The following is a 27,302-nucleotide window of genomic DNA, read 5'->3' as shown; positions in this document are numbered from 1 at the left end:
GGCCTCCTGTGTGGAGTAAATATAAAAAAAAAAAAATTAATAAAATCGGTTACTTTAGTACATGCATTAGGTACCCAATTATAACCAGGGCGATACTAGGAAAATACTTCATATTATGAAGCTGTGTTTAAATAGGTGCATATTTGCACGTTTTATTAGTCATTTTTACAAACACAAAATCTACCTGTTTTAATTATAATTAATGAGGCTTGCATTCCATTGCAATATAATACCTGTTTAAATTATACTAACAGCTTTATCACCTTCAGATGTGACTAATGACTTCTGGCTACCGCTGTTTCAAATTGCACATTATAAACATATAAACTATACTACTAACAAATTACTGTAGGTACCTATTCTAGCTACATACACATTCATAAATACGACTACTAATTTAAATCTTAAGCTAAGATTTAATTATTAGATTCTTAAGCTTCGGTTTTGCGATGGTATAGGCCAGTAACCGTATCAAAGCCATAGTAGTAAGGCAAGTGTTTCCCTATTCCGACCTTACACAAATACACAACATCATTTAGTAAGTTAGTACATTACGTAATGGTTAAGTTTAACAAAGGGACGCTTAGATGGAAGAAACGATTATAAGGAGATGTTAATATAAGAAGTCGGGGACGCCCGAGGAATACATGTCGCTTAGTCGGGTCATGTCAAGAGTTAGAAAAACAGAAGAGTATACAGATGAGACGATACAGAGAGTCTGTGGCGAGCAGAGTCATGTGGCGTTCTATCCTCTCTGCTTATCGCGTGAAGGTTAGTTGGTTAGCTTATCTTGTGTTTTATCAGTTTCAAATAACAATCACAAACTCAATAACTCGTTAATCACGAGTAAGATTAAGAAATGGACGGTTACATGGTTTGGGCTTGTAGAACGAATGAGCGAAGAAAGGAGTTTAAGGAGAATGTATGATGAGAATGCGAATGGTAGCAGAAGTCGGGGACGCCCGAGGAAGACATGGCACGATCAAGCGAATCATATACTCAAGTCGGACCAAGAGTCAGAATGATATGAGAGGATGTATGAATGTGAATGAGGCAAGAAGTGTGTACCAAGACAGAGTTGTTTGGCGGTCCGTCCTCTTTGTCTACCCCTGCGGAGAAACGGCGTGATGGTTAGTTTGTTAGTTAGTCTGTGTCAACAAAACCAAGTCTTACTGTAGTTTTATATTGTAGGCTAGAATGGTGGTCTGCTATCATTGAAGGTAACTGTTCCATTATCCAAGTCAAGCCTTTGGGCTACAATAAGTTGTAATAATAATTGATTACATCCATTTAGATTATATTATAATAAATATTTATAATTAAATTTTATTGCACTCGTTTCAAAGTTCTAAAATGCATAATATACATATGTGTTTGATTTGATTTGTGATATATGGACAATAAGTAGAATATTATTGTTGCCCATTTTTAACTTACTGCCCAGCTGTAATTTTGGTTTAAATAACTGTAGTGTTTATTTTTGTAATAATTTTGTAGGTTGTCATATTTTCAATGTATTTTTTTTACTATAATTGTAAAGCTGCATATTTCTACACATGAATTCTCTAGTGAGATTAGGAGGTTTATTGTAATATACTTACCTGGCGCAGGGGACCGTGATCACTGCGGCGGTACCCCCAGGACGAGGCTGTTCTACTGCACTCCGGTTCGGCTGACCCTTGCGAATTATCCCTAATCCGGATAACTCGGGCGCGTAATTTTTGGTAGTCGGAACTGCGTACGCGCTGTTAAGGCGAAGCTTAATGCTAAATCACTATTTTGATTCATCTTTATAACGAATTGGTGTACATTATGAATACAAAAAAATATGCTTTAGATAACTTGAAGGTTTTCCTATCGCTTCGCTTGAGTAGAATACAAATAAATATATAAATTACTCAATAAAAAATATAAATGCAAACTACAAAATTTTTTTTTTTCAATAGAAATGTATGAACGCATAAAGGAAATTAAAAAAAAAAAAACATTATTATAGCTAAGATTATCTGTGACAGTTTCACTTGATTAACTTTTTTGCTTTCTTATAAAATTATTTACAAAATAAATAAAAACCAGTTATTTGCTTGAAATCGAACGTTTCTAGACTCCGTTTGTCAAGCGATTTTAATGCCTTTTACCTACGATATAAGGTATACCAAGAATATACACATTTTTGGCTTGTAGCTTCCTCTTAATATTTGATCACCCCTAAGGTGATTTTCTCACGAAAACCGCGCTATACAAATAATCAAATCATTATTATACAATTTTTCGAATAAAAATAATGAATTATTAATTTATTTGCAATCGGTGGTTTTTTTATTGTTACAATGTCACTTTTGTGGTAATATTAAAAATTAGTATTTAATTATTGAAGACAATATTAGCAATTCCTAAACAAATATTTGAAACAGAAAAATCACAAAAAGATACGGTCACATCTAGGACTCGAACCCAGGACGGTCTTACAATTAGATTTTCTGACTAATTATGCTGATTTCCATTCTTTTTCGTGCAATTAAATAGTTACCCATATTTTAGTTCTCAAATATTATTTATTGAGAGGCACCATTGGCCCGCATTCCGCTTACGTGTTAGCTATATTCATAACATATTATCGTACCATTTTGCCTTGACCTTCGCTATGTAAAATTTCTAAACTAAATTACGGCAAATAGCTACCGAGTATACCATAAGGCCACTGCATATTCTAATTGGCTAATAAACTAATCTCGAATAATTAAACAATTGATGTGCAAATAAAGCACGCACAACAACAATAGAGTAGTTTTAAATAAATGGTAGAGTGGGCAAGGTCGTCTGGTTTCAGACTGGTACATTGTGATTTGTGACGTCACAACAGATGGAAAATGACGTCATTCTATCGTCACTTCGTCATCATCGTCTAATGTCAGACCGTAGATAGTAGAAACAACGAAGATGACCCAATGGCCCAGTATTAGTATGCAACCTGCACATATAATGCTGCGTATACATACGCGAGCCGAACTGCCGAACTGACCCTCAACTTACGGGAAAGGAACAAAACAACTGAAAATGGCGCGAAATTCCTCTTGCAGTTGCTTCGTTCCTTTCACGTAATTCGTGGCTCGATTCGCAATAGTATAAGTACCATCAACACATAGCGGCGCTCCACCTTTTGTTTGTGACTTCACATCAAACACGTTTCTTTTTTAAACTTATTTATGTGAATACCGCACAAGTGTCCTTCTAACTGTTTCCTGTTAACCGGAGCCGGGACTGGCGTCCCCAGTTGGGGTATTTTGTGATGTAGGCGGTGAAGGGTTAAACCTTAATGAATTAAAAAATAAATATATAATATAATATGCCAAAATAATGTTAAAACTATATGGACATAGGAGCATATAAAAATAAAATAATAGTTACTACAAAAATCATCAACAAATGACTTCTTACACGCGCCGCAGTGTACTGCAAACAACTTTGCGTTGACGAATGTCGGCGGACGGCGAATGTCTGGCGTGGGCAAAGTCTACCGAAAAACTCGGAACACCCGTAGCGTTGGCATAAATAACCAGATGTACCAATTAAGCGGAATTATTATTTAATTGTCTCCCTTTCTCCCCTTTATATGTTAGTTACATAGACATATGAATATTAGTAGACCTGCCCTAAGTGATAAAAAGCGTATTATCCCCACTCCCCATACCGGTTCCATTGGAACCGGCTGTGCTGGCGTATGGCCCCAAGTGAAATTTGAAAACGTGACGTCATCATTCTTGTGCGAACTATGGTCGAGGCATCATCGGTTCATTTTACGAAATAACACGGCAAAATGTTGACTTGTACTATGAAAACTTGTAAAAATAGATGTGAAAAAGAGAATAAACCCAATTGTCGTATTACATTCCATATACAGTGGTGCCTCACACAACGAACTTAATGCGTTCCAGGAGCAAGTTCGTTATGCGAAAAGTTCGTTATGTGAAACGCGTTTTCCCATAATAATACATGTTAAAAAAAATAATTCGTTCTGTAGCATAAAATATGGTAAGATGACATAAAAAAAAGATAAATTTTTTGTTATTATTTTTATTTAGATACATCTAAAAACATAATGAAAAAAACACACATTTTTTAATTTTAATAAATAATCGAATCTTGCACATCTTCATCCATTTTCCGCCGATGGTGCGCAAAAGAGAAATCACCTTCCTGCTTTTTTTAGAACCCATCATATAAAAAAATGTTGAGTTTATCTTAAAAGGACGACTGCCGTGATACGTGTGCGATTTAATTCGTAATGAAGAACGATTGCTGCGATACGTGCGTAAGTTAAGCGTACTACGCAGTGACTAACGAGTCTAACGACTGCCTGCGCGGGAGGATGCAATTAATCGGCAGTGATCGTAGAAGATCGGGCGACTTCGTTGTGTGAAGCGAAGTTCGTTGTATGAATCGTGAAATGAACGAAAAGGAAGTTCGTTGTGTGCAGCATTCGCTGTGCGAGGCGTTCGTTGTGTGAGGCACCACTGTATAAGCATTATTTTACTTTATTTTAAGCATATTCACATCGTATAATATAGATCAGTTTTAGAAACATATTATACTATCACATCGAGAAACGTCTGGACGCGAAACACAAAGCTGGTTGGTTGCTGGGAAGTAAATTATGAACATTTATAAAAGTGTCTTAACTAAATACTTAAACGAAATATTCGACTCTGAAAATACAACCGAATTTTTTTGCCGAATTTGGACTTCGCAAATTTGTTCATAACGTGGCGAGTAATTTGCGCTCCCATGTAAAAATGTCTATTCATTCAATAGCAGATTTTACTTTTAAGAAGTAAATGGTGATATTATAATGCGAGATGCCTATTTAATGTCAGATTGATTTATTGACGAATCACAGTCAGCCTTACGCCCTTCGTTCTTCAACAGTTGATTTTACCCCTCGCCATTATCTTCTCGTCTATTAATTCCTATGTCTGTGGTTAGTTATGTTTGATTGATTGATAACGTGTTTTTGTTGTTGTTCCCAGCACATACCTGGCATCCACGTGGCGCAGCCGGGCATCAGCAATGACTTTGACGATGAGGACGCCAAGAAATACTACACCTACTACCAGTGGGTGTGCTTCGTACTCTTCTTTCAGGTAAAAGCCTTTTGTTATGTTTTCATTTGCCCATCATTTGATGGTAATTGTTGTGCAGCCTTATTGGACCGTTGGTAATTATTATTGGGAGCAGCAGATCAAACTCGTCGAGAAGTACGAGGAAGCAGAGGCGGTTCTGGTATGTGCATTTGTGCATTGATATACGAAAGTACGCTCCTGACATAATTTCCGCCAGGTCATTTGAACTATCTTCTAGTACAAGACTCCCGTGCAAGCGCAAACGAATCGTGCATATTTAGTTGTGCACAAAACTTTGTTTTATCATACTACACGGGGAGAGCATCGGGCGGTATCGAGACAGCTCGGTCAAACGGCGACGTGAGCGAGACAGTTTACCGGCAATTCACGTGTTGGAGCAGTGCAGATACAATATAACTCATCGTCGTTTCGCGCCATTTGCGGTTGGTTCCTTACTTTCCTATAATTCGTGGTTCGAATCGGCAGTTCGGCTCGCGTGTGTATACGTAGCACAACCGAAGACCTTCACCCATCGGTGTGATTTGAAGAGATTTTTGCAGACTTCTAATACGAACATCAGTTTGAGTTTGATTCTGAGAAATTATCAGTCTCTCAAAACTCACTACTCGGACAAATACGCATTTCTCTGGAATATGATGACAATACACCAGTTAATATACGAAATAAATGTCGGTCCTACCAGATCGGCATTTGGCGAGGTTATTAGCGAGGTTGACTCCAATCCCTAGGATGAAAGGTAAAGGTAAAGGTTAAGGTTTTATTAAATATTTTCACCATTTTCGCTTTTTTGTTATCATTTTTTTTAATATTAGCGCGCTCCCTCTAACATTCGTATTTATTTCTCCCTTTCAAACCATCTTTGAACGCTTACTACGGGGCCTTTACAGTCGCAATAGGTAAAGTTCCTTTGTGTGCTGTAAAAGCTACCAAATCCACCATTCAAACATTTCAAGCACACGCCGTAAAATACTTCCCGCGGTTGACTTTCAAAGGAGTTATATTATTGCTTGTCGCTACCGGGCGGGGCACGGCGCAGTTGCGCACGGCACACGGCGCACGGTGTGCCGCATCCCAATCTAGCTCCCCTTTAATACAAAATTGGTGTATTTCAAATATTTTTTAAATATTCAGCATTGAGTTGTTAAATATCCCAGGTAGATAAAACTGCAAAATATTTTTATTTTTACTGTCTTTGGGGTAGGTTTGATCACATTTAAAGTCCATTGTACTTGAGCCGCGGCGCTGTACCCCAATAAACAGTCTGTTTTGAACGTCTGCGCTGAATGGTTGTGGTTTATTTGTGTGAAATTTTATTTTTTTTCTGTGAAATGGAGGCGACAAATCAAGGTATGCATTAATTTTTTTCATCGTGTTAGACCATTTTTTATTTTCCAGATTGCATGTAAGATTTAATCAAAAATAACATAAAGCAATATTTATTCATTTATCTGGTTTCAAAAGTTTACATGGTCTGAAAGTTTATTTCTATGCATTTCTATGATTCCAAAAAAATTTAGTCTAAAGGTTGACTCATCTTTATTTCATTTGGCTGAAATTTTTCTGCATCTGTTTGCGTTTTCATGCCATTTCTTCACATTCCAGTGATACAGCCATCAATTTCTAACCGAACGATATTCGATATTTGGTTACGAAACCCGAAGGAAGACCGAGCAAACAAGATATTACGTCATGTTATTCGACATTTTGGTTTTGTAGATCCTACTGACGATATTTTGAAATCACTTAAACGTTCGATTAGTGTAGTGACCATTGGAATTCACATGCGTTGGAAGAAAAGTGGAAGACGTGCTCATAAATTTGTGAATAATTATTCCGTTTGGCTCAACAAAGACATTAATTTTAGTGATATTGTTTATGGTGCAATACCTTCTTGTAGTTACAATACGACGTTAAACTTTACAAGTGCTTCCAGACGCGGTCGCCCAAAAAAACTTTTTGCGGATTGTTGCGAAAAAACCAAAGCAAAAGAAGTGAAAAAAATCCTTCAGTTCTCCAACAAAACACAAATATCCATGGTGGCTCAAGCATCTCTACGGGTTTCTGGTAAAAAAGATGCTGCTTCAATGGTGGGCAAATTATTTTCATCATCGCCGCGATATGCACACAAGCAACATTGACGGCAAATCAAGCTCTGTCTTTGATCGTAAATGCTAAGTTAACTACTAATCAATATAAACTTATTAGGAAACAGGCAAGAGAACTAAATAGTCCACTTTATCCTTCATATTATTTAGTGAAAAAGGCTAAAACTGCTTGTTATCCTGACCCTGGTGATATTATTATAACCGAAACCTACGCTGAGGTAAAATTGCAATCATTACTTAATCATACAGTTAACCGAATTGCCTGCTCTCAAGAAGAAGTAATAAGTACAGCATTGTCAAGACAATCAATTGACTCACTGACTCTAGTTTCTAAGTGGGGGTATGACGGTAGTTCCAGCCAAAGCACTTATAAACAGAAGTTTTCAGAGGAGGGTGAATATAGTGATGAGTGTCTCAGTGTGATTCAGTGTCTCATTTGTACCGCTACAACTCGTTAGTGATGGTAATGAGATTGTTTGGCAAAACCCAAGGCCATCATCTACCCGCTATTGTCGGCCAATAAAGTTCATATATGCAAAAGAAACAAATAAATTAATTGAAGACGAAACTGGGAGCATAAATTTACAGATAAAGTCTCTGGTGCCTACAAATGTAATAGTTAATGGCAAGGAAATGAACGTTAAACACAAATTATTGTTCACAATGGTTGACGGTAAAATATGTAACACATTGACAGCGTACAAATCTTCGCAGAGGTGTTACGTATGTGGTGCATCACCCAAAGAGATGAACAATTTAGAATATGTTTTAAAAAATACTCCAGATCCTAGTACCTATTCATTCGGATTGTCGCCATTGCATGCGTGGATTCGGTTTTTTGAGTTTTTGCTTCACATATCGTATAAATTAGACGTGAAGAAATGGCAGACAAGAGATACCGAAAGTAAAGAAAATGTAAGAAAAAGAAAATTAGCAATACAAAAAAATTGAGGAGTGAAATGGGTCTCCTTGTTGACATGCCAAAACAAGGTACTGGCAATACCAATGATGGCAATACGGCACGGCAGGTTTTTTAGAAACGCTGAACAGACAGCTAGTATTACCGGTATAGATGAAGAATTAATCAAACGATTTAGAATAATTTTGGAAACATTAAATTGTGGATTTACCATAGACGCTGATGCATTTGGGGTATATGCAGAGAGAACTCTACATCATTACATTAATTTGTACCCCTGGTATTATATGCCGTCAAGTGTACACAAGGTATTGGTACACGGGAAGGACATCGCAACCTCTATACTGCCTATTGGACAACTATCAGAAGAAGCACAAGAAGCCAGGAATAAGGACAACAAACGTTTCAGGGAGTTATATACAAGGAAGACTTCCCGGATTGACACGAATATGGACCTCTTGCATATATTGCTAATTTCGTCAGATCCACTAATATCCAGTTTGCGGGAATCACCCAATGGAAAAAGTACGAGATTCTCACCAGATGTGTTGGCATTGCTGTCAACTCCATCCGCTCCTTTGAGATCCGAGACTACTTTATCAGAAGAAAGTGACGACCAGGAATCTGATTGATACCAAAATACACAGATAGGTAAATATTTACATAAATATTATACTAAAACAATAAAGTTTTTGTAGGTACAAACAATATTTAAATTGATGCCTGCCAGTGTAAAAAATAATTAGAAATATATTATTACACAAAACTCCTTCTTTTTAAACTACCTTTAAAATGACGTAAGACTCGAACATGCTAACTTGTTCACAAAAACGACAATGGAGTAGAAGGGTAAATTATTGAAAGGACATAAATATTCTAACGTGTATTAATATTAGTATAGTACTTAAAGCGGTGCCTACACTGCCTACCTATATAATATTTTAAGTAATTTTTTTTCTTAAACACTTTCATATTTAATTACCTTCAAAATGACGGAGGTTTTAAGGCTATAAGTATCTTATGTTGTTCAATTGAAATTGGAGTATTGGGAAGATTTTTTATTGAAAAGACAAGAAAAATTTAATCTCTTCTTATTCATGCGAAAAGCTTTAAAATTAATGTTTATATACGTTTTATTTTTTAAATACTTTTGTATTTAATAATCTTTAAAATGATCTAAAATGCAAAGTAGTATTAATGATATCTTATTTAAAAATCATAATTCTTTAGAAGTTGTGAAAGAGACTTCAACGCACTCCAATACGTATTAATTTGTTCAGTATTAAAATTGAAGCCTTTCTACGAAAATATTTTTTTAAATTATGCGATTTCTGTAAACTGTTCCTTATTTAATTACCTTTAAAATGACGTATTTTGTAATTCTGTAAGTTTGGTATCTTGTAAACAAATGATTTTAGAGTATGGGAATGAATAAAGGGGAGCTAGATTGGGATTCGACACACTGTGCGGCGGTGTTCAATCTGTGTTCCGCGACACCAAACTAACGACTAACGAGGGGTAGGCAGAGAGGATAAACCGACTCTGTCTTAACACACGCTTCTTGCGCTATTCGTTCGTCGTCTCATTATTCTGACTCTTCACAAGACCCGACCCAAGAATATATATTTGTATGAAAGACAATTCTCCCGAATTACCCGAAAACATTGACAAACTTCTAACTTCTGTTAATTAAATATTAATTTATTACTTTTTATTTAAGCGTTTTGTACATCCAACTATACAAATACCCAATTTATTATTACAGACATACATACATACGTTAATTATTAAATTTTCTTTTGATTAATATGGCTCCTACAATCGAGCCTGAATCTATCATTTGGTGCAGACTTTATAGTTTCCTTTGTATAGTAAACTATATTGTGTATTTGCCCTTGAGGTGATTTTGCACAAAACGGCGCTATACAAATCATCCAAATATGATATATTATCATTATTGGCTGTGTCCTTTTTTGGTAGCCTAATTTCATTACACGTTCTTGTGTTATGTATGAATGTCTGTTGTATATATTTTATTGGTAACTAGTTGTTTATTATTGTATGTATAAATATCATCGCGTTAAAGGCCAGCATCTCTTTCACTGTTAGCCAATTTAGTTCATTTAATACTTTATTTATTTATTTAATTATAGTTACTTTGACGCCATTAAGTACTCCACTATATTTACCCGCGATGAAAAATTGTTAGGTTAAGTCATTGATATTATGAACTGATGTTGGTCGATTTTAGTAAAGTCAATTTATTGTTTGATCCTTTACTAAAATTGTAATTTTTTTACTTAAACTAACTACTTAGGCACCGTAAGTAACTATATCACATAATAGACTAATCATTATTGTTGTAATATTAATCACACGTTAAAATAAATGCATCAAGCGATAAATCGCATTAAACTTCATAATACACAGTTGATATATACATCAGTTCAAGTTACGCACATATATATAACGTTCCAGTTCACTTCTTGCCTCGTTGCCATGCCTAGGTAAAATTCCCTAAATATAGGGAAAAACAGGAAACCATAAGCACCAAGTGCAGTAAGGAAGTTTTTGACAATTCTAGAAACAAATGGGTATTGGCATTTTTATCTGCCCTTTTTTACAAAATTCCCAGCAACGATGTCGAGGGGTAAGGCTCTCGATTAGTAATCCGGAGGTCGCGGGTTCTAATTCCGGCGTGCACAAGTAAATTTTATCTGACAGATTTGTATTATTTCACAATGTATTCATTTAAAAAACCTGTCGGTGGCCGAGTTGATATCGCGCTTGGATCCCACCCAGGTGTAGGGTGTTCAATTCCTCGGCTGGCTAAGTCCTCCATCACAACACAAGCAACATTTTCCGTTTTCTGTGGTGGTAGTAGGAGATTTTCAAATATTGTCAGGTTATTCGTAACCCGGGAATGTTTGTCTTTCTTTTAAAAAAAAAAATAATAATAATATATAGTATACTTGTGGTGCGTTCCAGAGTGGAATATAATCTCAGTATCGCCCTGATGAAGGGTCGTCATTCAGATTTGAAACGTTGCTTGAAATGGCCGTGTTTTCTGAGCAGATCTGAATAGCCAGGCACTCCCCCACCTTCCTCTTCTCTTTCTTTTTCCCCTCCCCGCTATCTCCAGCATCACGACATACCCCAATTGGGGATGAATGGCTCCAGACGGTCGGGAGCAGTTCGAACCCTTCTGCGGTATTTACATTAAAAAGTTTTGTTTTGCACCCTCTCCCGTTAACGTATTTTAATTTTCAAATATGTATTATATAACGTGAATGTCTAAAATCTATATTATTACACACATTACAACTCAAGTAACCATTATAGTCAGATGTCGAAACGATTGTGTCGTTATTAACGTGTTTAAAATGCTCAAATCTTGGAGTTACAAATCCAGAGACCAAATTGTCTACAAATAACTCATGGTGTACACTAACAATTTATCGATATCCATCAAATGAAATCACAACATAGTGAGGTTTTTTAATTTCCTATTGTTGGGCCTTTCTAGGGATTTTGATGACTTCGTATAGGGAGTTTCTATCCCTTGACCTGGCAACGCACACCGCACAGAAAATCATAAATGCGACCCACAGTTAGCTGTGCGCTGTTCAAATAAGTGATTTTAGTAATTCTTCTAGGCCTGCTTCTTAAACTGTGTTAAACATTCATAATGAAATACTGAAAACTATGTAAAGTGTTTTCGGGATAATTTTTCTGGTGGCTATATCCGCAGCCCGCCCTCGTGTCATTACCATGTTTTATAATTAAGTGCAATTTAACGTTACATTTGACCATGTCTGCGAAATTGTGTGTTGTCTAACTTATTGTAAAGAGCTCTATCCTTAGGGTTCTGTGTTTAATCCAGTCATACTTACGCAATATCAAGAAATTAAGTTTTAATGCTCACACAATAACTTTTCGCCATAACACGAAAACCGCCTCTGGGAGACCTCGTCGAATGCCCACGATATTATACCAAAATTGTGTGAAATTGTAACATCTGACTTGGATTTCATTATTCAATCCACTTCCCGGTTATAGCCTGCGCGCGGAACATCCGAAATTATGCTGTGTTTAGGTTCTACCCACATCGGCATTTCGTGTATTTGACGATCGTGTGTAGATAAACACGTTTAAGTATAGATAAAAAAAAACACGGAGTAAAATAGTGTTCACTTCTATAGTTTTCAGGCCGGTAGGCTGTGGTCTCTCGCAATTAAAACTTAACTAAGTTATTGATAACCAATCGGTATAATCTTTATCGAGTGCTAATAATTGTGCTGTGGAGGACTTACCAATGTGTTAGTAAATTTAAAAAACGTCTGCTGTAATTAAAAATGTATGTAAATGAAAAATTAAATCCACGTGCGGTTTTATTATTTGTAACATGGTCGGTTACTTATACCGGCCACGTTGGTAAGTACCAGCGCTCGTCTGGTTCATTTTAACTTATTTGCCTTCCAAGAGACATCCCAATTGGGAAATTTCTTGGAGGCTTTTTATTGAAAATTTATTTTTCGATTGCTAATACAATTATTTCTTACATTTCTATATTTATTCCCAAAATGTTCCACACGAGTTGATGACAACCGTATGGTAATTTATGGATACCATTTCAGCCACCATTAAGACAACAGGGATGAGAGAGCAACTATCTCCCATGCTATGGACGATATTAAAAAAATTGTCTTTTTATTTCAATAAAAATAAATATAAATAAAAGCCTGGCTGTATCGCACACGTCGGCGGTGGCACGCGCGACTGCATTATCTGACATCCTTGAACAAGAAGACGGCCACCCCTGTCCCATCAGCACCCAAATCATATCCAAGTGCCGCATCCTCGGGACCTCTGTCTAAAACCATTAATGTGGACGGTATCCCTAGGCAGCTTCCTCCCTTCCAGCCAACCATCCTTTTCTATCCGACGGTGCCGGAAGTTCAGTTCAGTTCTTCAGTTCAGTTCTTGCCTTCAAGGTTAGAGCACGCCAAAAATTCGCTCCGCATTTACCTTTTTTAAAATCGGTATCGGTTCAAGTTTTCGCAACCCATCCACCCAGTGCCATCCGGTGTAGTTTTTTACGGGCTTCCCGCCTGTATTTATATTTTAAGTGTTTTGTTATTTTTAGTTCTATTAATAGTGATTCTATTGATATTTTTTTGTCCTGTTTTGTCCTTTTTCCCCATATGGGGTTGGACAATGGGCCTTTGTCCCTGCACACACCATTGGAGTTTTGTTTTTGGGGGACGCTGCTAAGCACCTGCGCCACCCCTGAGGAGGGATGGTGGTCAGAGGGACGACTATGCGGATTGGGGTACCCTCCGCCCTGCCTCCGACTTCTTGACGCTTTTTTTCCCTAGGGTCTTCAGGGTTCATCCCTTATTTTCCCATAATCCATCTTCAGGGCACCACCGGGTGGTCGGCTTAGGGGCGCGGAACTCCTGACCTGTGTTAGCCTTCCCAACCACCACCAATCTCTCAACAGGACTGCCAGTTGTGGGGGCGGCGAACCTCCCTCTTATTTTTGTTATTCCTTTTTTCTTAATTTGCTTACAGGTTTGGAGTGTGGGTTCCCTCTGTCATTCAGCAACCTCACGACACCCGTGTTTGTTGCTGATTTCTTTCTTTCTTTCTTTTTGTTGTTTTGGCATTTTTCTTTAAACCAGGTAGCTGTCGTTTTGATTATTTTTGTGTCATTTTCTTTATTTGTACTTCGTCATTTACTAACTCTTAGTTTTAGACTAGTATACTAATACCTGTAAGCGCTTGCATACCGCTTCCTAACACCGTATGCGGGGACATTGAGGGTCTAGTCGTTCATTCAAAAAAGATTCTTGCGAGAGCTCCGAAGGGGTGACCTATTCCGGGGTGGGACAGCGGTGGGATTCTTCAATGTCCCTTTGAGTTCTGCGTTTTTTTTAAAGCGGATGTGCGGCGGGAGTAGGCTTCCTTCACACGGGACACTCTGTGTCCGGATTCTGTGTCCCAAGCCACCGTCTCGATATAGAAGTAGATGGGAGCGTTCAGACAGAATTCAGCGTGTGGTGGCGCTGAATTCTGTGTCCCGGCAGTGTCCCGTCGGTGTCCCGATTGGCGGTGGCTGGGACACTGTCTGATTCTCTCGGCCCCTCTCCTACATTCAGTTCTATGAGAGCATTCACACGGGACACAACTCTTCATTCGCTTCTCTGTTATATATTTATTTTGTTTTCATTTTATTTATTTTATTTCTACATTATGGCGAGTTTCGATATAGAAAAGTTCATTGAAATGGTTCGGGAAAGACCAGCGATCTGGGATAATAACTTAGCTGAATACAGCAATAAAATAGTTAAGCAAAAGTGCTGGCTGGAAGTTTTTGTTGAGATGGAAGAAGGTTTTGAGGAACTCCCACAAGACAAGAAAGTGGAAAAAAGTAAGTAATAATAATTGTACACTTTTTTGTTGATTTTTTATTTCAATATAAGTAAATAAACTTTAATAATAAAATGAAAATTACATCAGGAATATTATAAGTAAAGAAAGAAACATTTTTTTAAATTAATTATGTGCATAAATTAATTTACTACTTAGTGAAATTATGTGGGCTAAATAAATGCAACATTTTGAAGTAAATATATAAAAATACACAAAAATAGTCAAATTCTGTTGTTCTGCCATGGCGAACTCCCTTCACCAACAAAATAGTCAGCAAACGATTCTCTGATTTTCATTGGTTGCACCCGGCGGTTACCATTGTCGGGTTCATCTGGAATATCTAATAACCCTGGGCAGGTTAGGGTATCATCAAAGTTAAACCCATCTCTTGTTCTTATAAAATTGTGTAAAACAACGCATGCTTTAATTATATAATTAGCGAAATCTACTTCTACGTTTATCGGCCGGTGAAAAATGTGCCATTTATTGGAAAGTATTCCGAAGGCACATTCAATATGTCTTCGTGCTCTACTTAAACGGTAATTAAACACCCTTTTCTTCACACTTAGGCATTTTCCAGGATAAGGTCTCATAACATGTTTAGATAAACCAAATGCCTCATCTCCTACAAAAACAAATGGAATTTTTTCATTTTGATTACTTCCTATAGCTACTGATGCAGGAATATTCAATGTATTTGATTGTATTTCTCGCCAAAGATGGGATTCTTGAAATATACCTGAGTCCGAATCCTTTCCATACGATCCAATGTCGACATAAGTAAAAAGATAGTTGCTGTCACAAGCTGCGAGTAAAACAATTGAACAATATTTTTTATAATTATAATACAGAGACCCTGAATTAGCGGGTTTAATTATCCTAACGTGTTTACCATCTAGTGCTCCTATACAATTTGGATAGTTGGCATTTCGCTTGAACCCCTCTGCGATTTTCCTAAACTTTTCTTCAGTTGGTAAAGGAATCCATTCAGATCTTAAATTCCAGATCAGTAGACAAGTGTGGTGCACAATTTTGGAAATTGTTGATAAGCCAATTCTGTAGGTGTAGAACATGTCCGAAAAGTAACACCCGACAGCCAAATATCTGAAACAAAAGAATTGATTGCGTCAAAACGCAGTATTTTGTTTAAACTTTGTATAAACATGTCTTAATTATAATTGTAAACAAAATTCAATATTTTTTAGGTGCTGAAATACAAAGAAAGTGGAAGAGTCTGAGAAATAGTTATTCAAGGGAACTAGCAAAACAAAAACAAAGTAAGTCAGGTGATGCAGCATCGAGCCGAAAAACTTATGTATATTTCTATATTCTAAGCTTTTTAAAACCTGCCATTCAGAAAAGTAGTACTGAATCAAGTTTGGAACCAGTTGACGAAGGAACTGATGAGCAGTCGACACAATTTCTTCAGGACGACGCTGCAACTAATCCTCAGGCAGGGACGTCTACAGATAAGCCCGAAAGCTCTTCTGCAGGAAGTAAAAGTAGAAAAAGGAAACAAAATGTGGTTGAGAGCGAGGATCAATTAGCAGCTCTCAACAAAACTTTGAGGGAGTCAATGAATTTACGTTTGCGGAAAGACGAGGAAGATGATGATAAATTATTTTTGCTCTCACCCATGCCCATTTGAAATCTGTTCCAGAACATAAAAAAATTTTTGCTAAGTCTGATCTCCTTCAAGTTTTGGCAAAATATAACGCACCTAGTCCCCCCCTCCCTCCCACACAAACACATTTTCCATCTTTTCCTATGAATTCACCTCCAAATTTTCATTATCCTGCAAGAGTGCCTCATCAATCGCAAGTTGCGCCTTTTGGTTATTCTAATGAAACTGGAAATATGGTTCACTACTCACAGACTGGTGATAACAGATCTCTTCAGTCTACATGTACACCCTCACCAATGACTGCTGAGTCTGATGATTCTATAATTTCCCTACTTAATTAATGCACAGTTTTCAATACTTATGTATCTAGTATTCTATTTGTTTATTATTTTATAAAAATATAAGTTTTTAAATTAAACAAGTATTTGTTTTTTTACTTACCGAATAGTCACAGCTAGTCTCTCTTTTCCAGGGATACATTTTCTCATATTTGTATCTTGAAATGTCAGCGGAATCCTTAATTTCTCATACAGTTCAAAAAATGATGAAATTGACATTCGAAAGTAATTGAAAAATTTTTTTTCGTCTTCCAATAGATCATTAAAAACAGTATGAAAAATCCCTTTTCCCTGTCTGCTGGATATAATTGGATGTACCCATAATTTTCTTTTACGTTTTATTTTCTTTTTTTTTAAACAATTTGAAATTATACATACAAGTGCAACCATCTCCTCTGGCTCAAGCATGTTGACTGACGAGTGAAGAATACAGATAAAAAGGATGGTTTTGGATGACGTCAGAGCCACAGCGTGTCCCTGCAGTGTCCCGCGGATTTGGGTGCCCAGTGGCTCAAGATTCTGAGTCCGGACACAGAATCCGGACACAGAGTGTCCCGTGTGAAGGAAGCCTAACTGTGGCTCTCTCGAGGTGGCCGAACGCCTCGTCCTCCGATTGTGAAGCTATCGCGCGGATTTACCACATTCTCATCTGTCCCTTTGATCTTTCATCTTTCAGTTCAGTTCTTGCCGCCAACGCAACAACACACTTAAATCTCGCTCCGCAATCAAAATTAAATAACTCGGTTACGGTACAAGATTACAAAGTCATTTTAGCACCACCAGGTGTATTTTTACGGGCTACCCGCCTGTGTGTTTACTTTTCTGCTCACAGTGAATTTTTAGTACTATTTAGTGTTTTTTAGTGTTTTTGTTTTGTTGATTTTTTAAAATCACCAGAAGTGGTGGTTTTTTACCACATATCCTGTACCCACTACCGGTACAGGGTGTAAAGGTTGCTTGCGCACCTGTGCTTAAAAAAACAGTGAATTTGACACTTATTTGTGCGATTTATAACAATTTTAAAAAATCAGCCCGCGGTGTTCCTCATCGAAACGCGATTATCTTGTGTTTATTTTTGTGAACTATCAAGTCACATAGTGCACTCGACGCAGAATTTTTTTCTACGTCGGGTGATCATCTTACTTTTTGTGTATGTGTTATACTATTAAAGTTATTAATGTTTAAAGTTCAGCCACGTGCTCCAGTTTTCTAGAACCTTCCACGCAAAAATTTTGGAACAAGACAATAAAGCGGTTTAGAGGACCGACCTAAAACTTTGAAAATCTTTAACTTCTATAATTGAATTTTGAAAATTTGTATGTGTAAAGATTTGAAAGGACAAGTTACATATCCATTTTTTTTTACAAATTTAAATATTTCATCCAAACGCAGAGGAGGACTGATTAGGAGTCGGCATTAGCCGTATTTATTTATTTTTATTTTTTAGTTAGGGGAGGACTACTAAAAATTTTAAATTTTGGACAAAATTATTCTAAGTGTCAGAAAAATATTTTCTACCCTTAAAACTCATTTTTTGGACCATCTGAGGGCATTTTGACCAAAAATTTTCCCCATTTTTTTCCCCATTTTTGGGGAATTTTTTTGAAATTTGGGGTAAATTTTCATTTTCCCCATTTTTTTTTTGGTTTAAACCATTTTCCGGCCCAGTTTCGTGTGGTGATTCGTATGGTGCCTTTTATAAGTTTATAGGACCTCTGTGAGACAAAATAACGCGTACTTTGCTCTTTAATTTTTATCTTTAATCACACTTTTTAGCATAGATTCTTGTCTGGGGTATCAACATGTCGGAATCAGAGGATTCGGATGGTGGCACCCACAGAAGGGGTCCCTCTGTACAATTTGCTATTCTACAGAGTGAAAACGAGATGCTGCGACAAGCTCTAATTGAACAAGAGGAGCTTTCACCCAGGTCAGCGGCTCTCCTCAAGTCGTTGTCGGTAAGGAAACCTGTGCCAACTCACAAAAGCGCATCCCCTTTCACGAGCATCCAAAGCATGCGTCAAAGTGATTCCTCGAATAGAGGCCCGTCACAGGTAAGTGCTGCTCCCGCTACACCACCAGTAGTCAGTGCGAATCAAAGCGAGACCTCCAACAAGGCTCCAGCGCAGGTAAGTGCAGCTTCTGTACCACCATCTGTAAGTCCCATGGAACGTGTTGCCCTGTTTGGTAAACGTGATGGCCCAGGAATGAACATGATCGTTACCTGTCATCCTGACGCGAGGAAGGTCCTGATCGACAGCGGCCTCTGCTTCCTGGGGTGGAATGCCTGCCGGGTTCGCGACTACCTTGGAGCGACGAGATGCTTCAAGTGCCACCAGTACGGGCACATTAGCAAAGCGTGCACACAACCAGCCCAGGTATGCCGTCACTGTACAATCAGTGGGCATGACGTGGACACCTGTCCGAACAAGTCGAAAAACGCCATTTATGCAACATGTAAACGCTTTAACAGGCCATCGGACCACCCAACTGGCGACAGGACGTGTCCAGCTTATAGAGCAGCTATTGAAGCCCAGGTTAAGATGACCGACTATGGATCTTAATCCGCCCCTCACCATAGGTCAGATCAACCTGCAGAGATCCAGGGCTGCCACAACCGAAATCCTGCGGGTCATGTCTGACCGAAATATTGACATTATGCTTGTTCAGGAGCAGTACACTTGGCAAGGCAGGACGCCTATAAGTTATCCAGGTGAGATGCTTGCAGTGGGTAGTAATCCAATGGCGGGTGTTCTGGTGAACGTTTCGTCCATCAGCCCCCTCCTTCTGGTGGGTCTATCCAACGAGTATCAAACCTGTGTTGTGGTTAATTCTGGTAGACATGAGATCGTCCTCATCTCAGTCTATTTTAAATATGGTAATTATGTTGGTCCACATATATTAAGTCTGACACGCGCTCTAAACGCACTTAAAGGCCGTAACATTGTTATTGGAGGAGACTTTAATGCTCGCTCGCCTATGTGGTTTGATCATATTGAAGATAGGACGGAACGCACAGACGCCGTCATTGACCTCATTGCGGCGCAAGGTCTTAGTTTACTTAATGAACCCAACAATTGCTACACTTTCTCAAACTTCTCAGGCGAGAGTAACATCGATCTAACTCTCTGCTCTGGATCCGTTACTGGCTTAATATCAAAGTGGCATGTACATGAATGCGCAGTAAATTCTGATCACAGGCTAATAACATTCGAGGTGGGTGTTATTAAGAACGAAGCTCCAAGATCCTCCTGGAACTTTAGAACCTGTAAGGCGAATTGGGATAACTTTGGGGAAACGCTACGCGATACCTTAAGGGGATTCCATGACGTAGCGTGTTGCGATCCGGATAATTTGGGGAATTTCTTTAACGCGGCAGTGGTATCGGCTGCAGAATCATCTCTGGGAAGAACAAACCCTAAGAGGATTATTAGGACGCCGTGGTGGTCGAATGAGCTGACTTCGCTGAAGAGTGCTTTTAAGAAGGCAGCTAGAACTCTTGGCCGTGCAAGAAAGGACGGTTGGATGCCCGACCAGCTGAATGCGACTGAGTTAAACCTTAGACGCACGCGCAGCGCCTTCAAAATAGCGGTCATCACAGCAAAACGAGCTACCTGGCATAATTGGGTACAGGACGTGGGTAACGCCGACCCGTGGACTCTCCACAGCGCCATTGAAAAAACCGGGAAAGGATCTGAACGGTACTTAACTAGTATTATTTCCAACAATGATGGAAGGGATGCTGAGAGTGTTGATGTTACTACCACTCTCGAAACGCTTCTGAGCAAGCTAGTCCCAGTAGATTCAGTAGTTGTGGAAAACGACCACCACAAAAGGATCAGAGATCTCTCACGGCTCCCACCCAGCCTCGCTCAGGAGGACGTAATGGTCATATCTAAAGCTGAAGTGGATGAGATAATTAAGGGCTTTGGCGAAAAGAAGGCACCAGGCTTTGACAGACTGAATGGAATAATTGTGAAGAAAGTGTGGCACTACGCTAAGGATGAGATGTTCCAGGTATTCCAAACGTGTATGAGGAGGGGTGCTTTCCCCTCAGAATGGAAGAGAGGTGTGCTTCGGGTCATTCCCAAGGGAGGAGACAAGCCCAAGACCGACATCAAGGCATACCGGCCAATCACTCTGCTTCCAGCCTTCAGCAAGATCCTGGAGAAATTAATAAGAAATAGCCTGTGAACCACCCTGTCCCCTTCATACGAGAGGCAATTTGGCTTTGTCCCCGGGATGTCTACGGAGCACGCTATTCAGAATGCGCTTGACTGGGTGAAGGTTTGTAATAAGAGGTATGTTATAGGGATCTTTTTAGATATCACTGGTGCCTTCGATCATGCGTGGTGGCCGATGATACTGTCTAAATTAAAAGCGCGTAACTGTCCTAAACCTCTTTTCAAAATATTATCTGATTACCTTTCAAACAGAACAATTGAAATTTCATATGGTGACGTAACCATCTCTAGGCATGTCGACATGGGATGTCCTCAGGGGTCGTTACTTGGACCTGAACTCTGGAACATCCTGTTCGATGATTCCTCTAGGTTACCCTTGCCTGAGGGATGTATCTCGGTAGACTACGCTGATGATAAGTTGTTTTTGGTCTCTGGGGACAGTAGGTATGAAATTGAGCGTAAGGCTGCTGAAGGTTTGAAACAAATTTTAGAATGGGGAAGGTTAAATAGGTTAAACTTCGCTCCCCATAAGACCGTAGGCTTGCTCATGAAGGGTTTCCTCAGTAGAAGAAGAAACCCCTCGATCAAAATGGGCAACTCTAGCATCAAGTTTGCGGAAGACACCAAGTACCTAGGCGTTACTTTGGACCGCTCATCATCTTTCCTGGCACACGTGAAAAATGTGTCCAGCAAGGCCCAGACTCTTTTTATGAAATTGAGGCGAATCTCAACTGCGGAGTGGGGATTACGTTCTCCGGCTCTGCGTGTTCTGTACAGAGGTGTATACATATCACAGGTGGCTTATGCCGCATCTGTTTGGGAGCACCGTCTGGATAACGTCCTGATCCACTCTGCACTTAAGAGGGGTCAGCGAGTTCTCTTGCTGGCACTTTCGGGTGCATACCGTACAGTGGCCTCGGACGCGTTGCCTGTTCTGGCGGGCATTTTGCCCATTGATTTAGAGATAAGAGAAATACACACTAAAAAGAAGCTGACCAGAGGAAGACCAGCCAACCACCTAGGGGTTGAACTAACCCCCGGTGATGCTGTGTCTCTCCAAAGCCTTCTTCGAGCGATGCGAGAAAGGACACTGAGCGAATGGCAAATGCGTTGGGATAGTTCGAGAAAGGGAAGATGGACTCACTCCTTCTTCCCATCAGTTAAAGTCAGAATGGAAGGGGCACACATTAGGTTGGATCACCACACAACCCAGATTCTAACCGGACATGGTGAATTTAGAGGGAGGCTACATAGTCTTACCTTGTCCCCACACCCCACCTGTGCGTGTGGTGTCCAACCAAACCGCCGAGCACATTCTGTGGCATTGCGAGATACTGAAGGACGCTAGAGAGGAAATGCTTAATGGTTTGAATGTTTCAACGAGACCGATCTTGAACGTAGATCTCGTTTCGAATCAGAGTAATTTTGAATGCCTGAAGAAGTTTGTAAAGGTATGGGTTGAGAGGTGGCCTGTGTTGAGAGTCGATGTTATTTAGTGTAAATTCATTTGATTTAGTTTAGCCGGATGTACTGCTCCTGATTCCCCGGTTTTTGATCTTGTACATTCTCTCTCTCATATACTTTCATTCTTATTAAGCATTTATTTATGTTATCTGTGAAATGCATATGTTTCATTATGATCTGTTCTATCTTATCTTACTCATGTATTGCTATACCATACTATTTTTTGTATTCCACACACTCTTATTTTGTATTTTGATGTTCATTTCTCTTTGTATTATCGTTGTCACTTTTCAGATAAGAACTGAACTATTTTCATGTCATGTCTTGTCCTAGCCCTTTTCTTGGGCGTGGCATAAAGACCCCAGTCCCTGCATCTAGTTCGATGACTCATGACCCTTGGATTTGGCACGTGCTGATAATCGGCTTTCCCCCATATGGGGTGCTCCGGTTCGTCGTGACGTCTGCAATGAACTACATCACCTTCCCCACTTCCCGTTGACGTATGACGCTCTCCACTTACAGTTACCTTCTTCGGTTGTTTACAACCCAGTCTTACTTCTTCTAGGGTCTTCGAGCATAATCATGCCTCAGCGTGGGGTGGGCGGTGGTGGAAACTCATCTGTGGGCTGATCGGCGACTGGCTGCGCCCCTATGGGACTGCCGAGGACCTGAAATACTTCTAATGCATCACTGTTTATATATATTTTGTTATGTGACTACTGACACCGCATGTGCACGTCTAACATTACTAACTCGAGGATCCTGCATAGTGCTCGCTAACACCTCATGCAGGGACATTTAAAGGTCTAGAGTCTTTTTATTGATAATCAGAATTCTTTAATATAAAAAATTAGCTTCTTGCGAGAGTCCCGAAGGGGTGACAATAAGTCGCCTATACCGGGATGGGACAGTGGTGGGTGCCTTTAAATGTCCCTTTGATCATTGAAGGTCTAACTTCACTTTAAATTGTAGAGCCGTTTATTCAAAAAAATTAGATTCTTGCGAGAACTCCGAAGGGATGACCATAAGTCACCTATACCGGGGTGGGAAAGCGGTGGGTAACTTCAATGTCCAGTGTTGCCAAGTTAGCATATTATATGCTAAATTTGGCTTAGTTACTCCATGTTTAGCATAACTATTATGCTTTTAGCATATAGCATATTTATTTGGCTTATTTTTACAGAAACATGAAAATAATAAAACCAATTTTTTAACTAACAAAAATGATATCGATTGAAAAACTGGTGTCTCAATGGAGAAACATAGTTCACATTAAATGGGAATCCTTGACTTCCACTGTAGAGTTTTGGAATGAAGTCATGACAGGAAATGGAATCAATCAGAGACGCTCAGGATGAAATGGAGCAGCGTAGCAGAGTGTGTAACCTAGACATTCACGGCATTCCCGAGGCAAAAGGTGAAAATCTTTTAACATTACTGGAGAGAATGGGGTCCATTATTAACGTCCCGCTTCCAAGTGGCGCTGTGGTGGCGGTGCACCGCGTCGCTCGCGGTCACTCGTCGCCTTCCAACCGTCCACGCAACATAGTCGTCCAGCTTACGACAAAGCGTCTTCGTGATGACGTCATCGCTGCGGTAAGGACTCGCCGCGGCCTCACAACAGACCTACTAGGACTTGGCGCTCCCACCACTAACTTTTATGTTAACGAGCACCTGACAATAAAAAATAAAATACTTTTTGGAAAAACACGTGCCGCCGGAAAAGAAAATGGCTACAAATACGTATGGGTGCGGAATGGCAGTATCCTGGCAAAAAGGAATGATCTCTCTCGAGTGATCACCATTCGTCGTGAGGGAGACCTTAACAGAATTAGGACTCACGATCAACAGAATATGTGACTTCTACAACACACTCGTTACTGCTGCTATCGATGCCAACTCTCTCTCACTATCCTGTACCCTTGTTCACTCGTTTGTTTCATAGAAATTTACTTAATATTTTTGTTTACAGCGCAATATCTCCATTATTATATAGCACTATCATGTCTCTTTTATATTCATTCACATTTTACAATTTTAACATATTTTACACTAAGTAATCTTTGTTTCATAAATAATTTTGATGTTTCATATGTCCTACTCAATGTACCGCTCTCGCGAATGTGGAATAAGTCGAAGGGCACACTTACACTAATAAAATGACCTCATCATCTTTATCTGTTTATTACCAGAACTGCGGTGGTATTAAGACCAAAACTCAGGAGCTACTTATTAACATTTCATCGAATAACTATGATGTTATAGTTCTAGTTGAAACGTGGCTAGTAGCAAGTGTTAATACGGCCGAATTCATAGATTCACGGTACACGGTGTTCCGACGAGATAGGGACCGTATACTTACTGGTAAGATGGACGGAGGCGGTGTGCTAGTAGCAGTGCGCAAGGAGCTCTCAGCTTCCCGTCTCGATGACTGGGAAAAAAAATCAAATTGAACAAATCTTCGTATCTATTCCGGTAAGGTCTCTCAATCTCATCATATGTGCTGTATACATACCTCCTGTCTCGCCAACAACGTTTTATGATATTTTCTCCAAAAACCTAGAATCCGTTTTTTCATCAGAACCAAATAATATGTTTTGTGTTCTAGGAGATCTGAATCTACCTACTCTAACATGGTCATTTTCTGAAGGCTACAATCATGGTCTTGCCTCCTCGAACACGGCTACATCGCATACCTTGCTTCAAACAATGGCATTGATGAGCTTACTCCAATATAATAGTATACCAAACCACAACGATAAATTCTTAGATCTTATATTTTATAGTTGCGAAACAAAAGTTACACATAGCGACGACCCTCTCCTTTCAGAGGATAGACACCATCCAGCCCTGAAATTCGAAATATCCTCCGCGATTCAATCAAAAATTAAAAACAACAAAGAGCGTAGGCGAAATTTCAGGAAAGCTGATTACACGCAAATTAATAATGACATTGACTGTATTGATTGGAAGTCTGAAATCGCAAATTTATCAGCAGAAGAAGCAGTAGACCAATTCTATGTAATAATAAACAATGTAATTGATAAGTTTATTCCATTACTGGCACGACGAAATGAAAAATTTCCCATATGGTTTACCCCCGAACTTATTAGGCTATCACGGAAAAAGGACAAAGTCTGGCTCAAATGGAAGACATACAAAGGTCTTTCTGACTATCGTGAATTTTCCTTCTTACGTGCAACATACAAGAAGTTGTCTAATGAATCTCGAAAGATATTTTTCGACAACGTCGAAAGTTCATTGCAAAACAATATCAAAAGTTTTTGGTCATACATATCCTCATTAAAGTCGTCCGACGGATATCCTGCTGCTATGTCCTTTGACGGACGTGAATCTAATAATGCCCAGGAAATCTGTAATATGTTCTCTGAATTCTTCAAGTCAACATTTGAACCCTCCTCCGTCAATGACACAATAGACATTGATCAACTTGAATCAGTTCACGACTCAGGACTTGCACATATTCACACGATTAAACTAACGAAACAAGAAGTGAAATCAAGTTTAAAGTCGCTAGACATAAACAAAGGTGCGGGTCACGATGGAATTCCGGCGTTTTTCCTTAGATCTGCTGCGTCGTCACTGTGTGTGCCGCTTACCATAATATTCAATAAATGTCTGAGTGATGGGGTTTTCCCTGGCAGGTGGAAGCTGGCCTACATCATACCGGTCCACAAGGGTGATTCGCGTCAACGAGTGGAAAACTATAGGCCAATATCCATTCTCTCAGCGATCCCTAAACTGTTGGAAAGACTTGTCCATACTAATATATATCCTCAGCTTGCTGCCAAAATTACAGACCAACAACACGGGTTTGTCAAAGGCAAATCTACCGTGAGTAATCTACTTATTTACTCTAATTTTTTGTTTACTAGCATGGATCGAGGCCATCAGGTAGATGCAATTTACTGCGATTTCAAAAAGGCTTTTGACAAGGTTGATCACCTTATTCTTATCAAAAAAATTATGTATAACGGAATTAGGGGAAACTTATTACGTTGGTTCATCTCATATTTAACAAAAAGACAGCAAGCTGTATCGTTACGAGGACATACTTCCGTATGGGAACCAGTTACTTCTGGCGTACCACAGGGATCAATCCTAGGACCGCTTTTATTTATACTTTTTATTAATACAGTTTCTGAATGTTTCATGCATTGTTTATTTCTCTTGTACGCCGATGACATAAAAATATTTGCTATTGTTAGAAATTTAAATGATTGTCTGCTCATCCAACGAGACTTAGTAAGGTTCGAAGCGTTTTGCAATGAAAACAAAATTTACCTAAGTTACAATAAATGTTAACAAATAAGCTTCACTAAAAATCATTACGCTATTATACACAATTATTATATAGGCAACTATTCACTAGATCGTGTATACTGTATAAGGGATCTTGGCGTACTTTTTGATTCCAAACTTCATTTCGATGCGCACATTAAAAACATTGTGAATAAAGCTTACTGCATGTTAGGCTTTGTTATCAGAAACAGCCGCGTATTTCGAAAGCCTGAAACCTACCTTCTGCTTTACTATACGCTGGTCCGTTCTCAACTTGAATACTGCACCTCCATATGGACTCCACTTTACGATATCTATAAAGAAAATATTGAAAGTATCCAGAAGAAATTTCTGCGTTACCTCAACCACAGAATGAGCGCACCTAAACGGGGATACACAAATATGCTCTCGAAATATAACGTCTCCACTCTTACTAACCGGCGAACTTACCTTGACCTAATGACCTTGTTCAAAATCTGTAACAACTTTATCGACTGTCATGGCTTACTCAATCTAATAAACTTTAAAATACCACTCAGAACGACGAGGCTTAACGACTTATTCCATATTAGCCGGACGCGCACAAATGCTGGTGTCAGAGATCCAATCAGAAGAATGTGCGAATTGTATAATAAAAACCAAAACCTGAAGGATTCCGACATATTTTTTGATACATATAGTACTTTTGGCGGGAAATTGAAGTCTGTTTTACTATAAAAAAAAAGAAAATGTGTACTTACTTCATTCACTATACTCTTTAAGTACTTTTTATGATCTATCTCTAAACTTG

General features: G+C 38.9%; 1 protein-coding gene and 1 non-coding gene across 2 annotated transcripts in view; both read left to right on the top strand.

The window, feature by feature from the left end:
• The window catches only part of ogre (optic ganglion reduced), a 100,768-nt gene that overhangs the window by 53,364 nt on the left and 20,102 nt on the right, over positions 1-27,302 (top strand). The window contains exon 3 of the mRNA XM_089643271.1: positions 5,028-5,141. Coding sequence (XP_089499397.1) covers positions 5,028-5,141 — 114 coding nt within the window. The remainder of the gene's footprint in view (positions 1-5,027; positions 5,142-27,302) is intronic.
• On the top strand, positions 1,594-1,754 carry LOC149414614 (U1 spliceosomal RNA). Its single transcript, XR_016303969.1, has one exon. It is a non-coding gene; the product is annotated as a U1 spliceosomal RNA (small nuclear RNA).

This window comes from Hesperophylax consimilis, chromosome 19 (genome assembly GCF_061612785.1).
Source record: "Hesperophylax consimilis isolate HC1 chromosome 19, BYU_Hcon_1.0, whole genome shotgun sequence".
Taxonomy (NCBI): Eukaryota; Metazoa; Arthropoda; class Insecta; order Trichoptera; family Limnephilidae; genus Hesperophylax; species Hesperophylax consimilis.
Note: the sequence above shows the minus strand (reverse complement) of the source record. Positions and strands in the feature narration are given on the sequence as shown.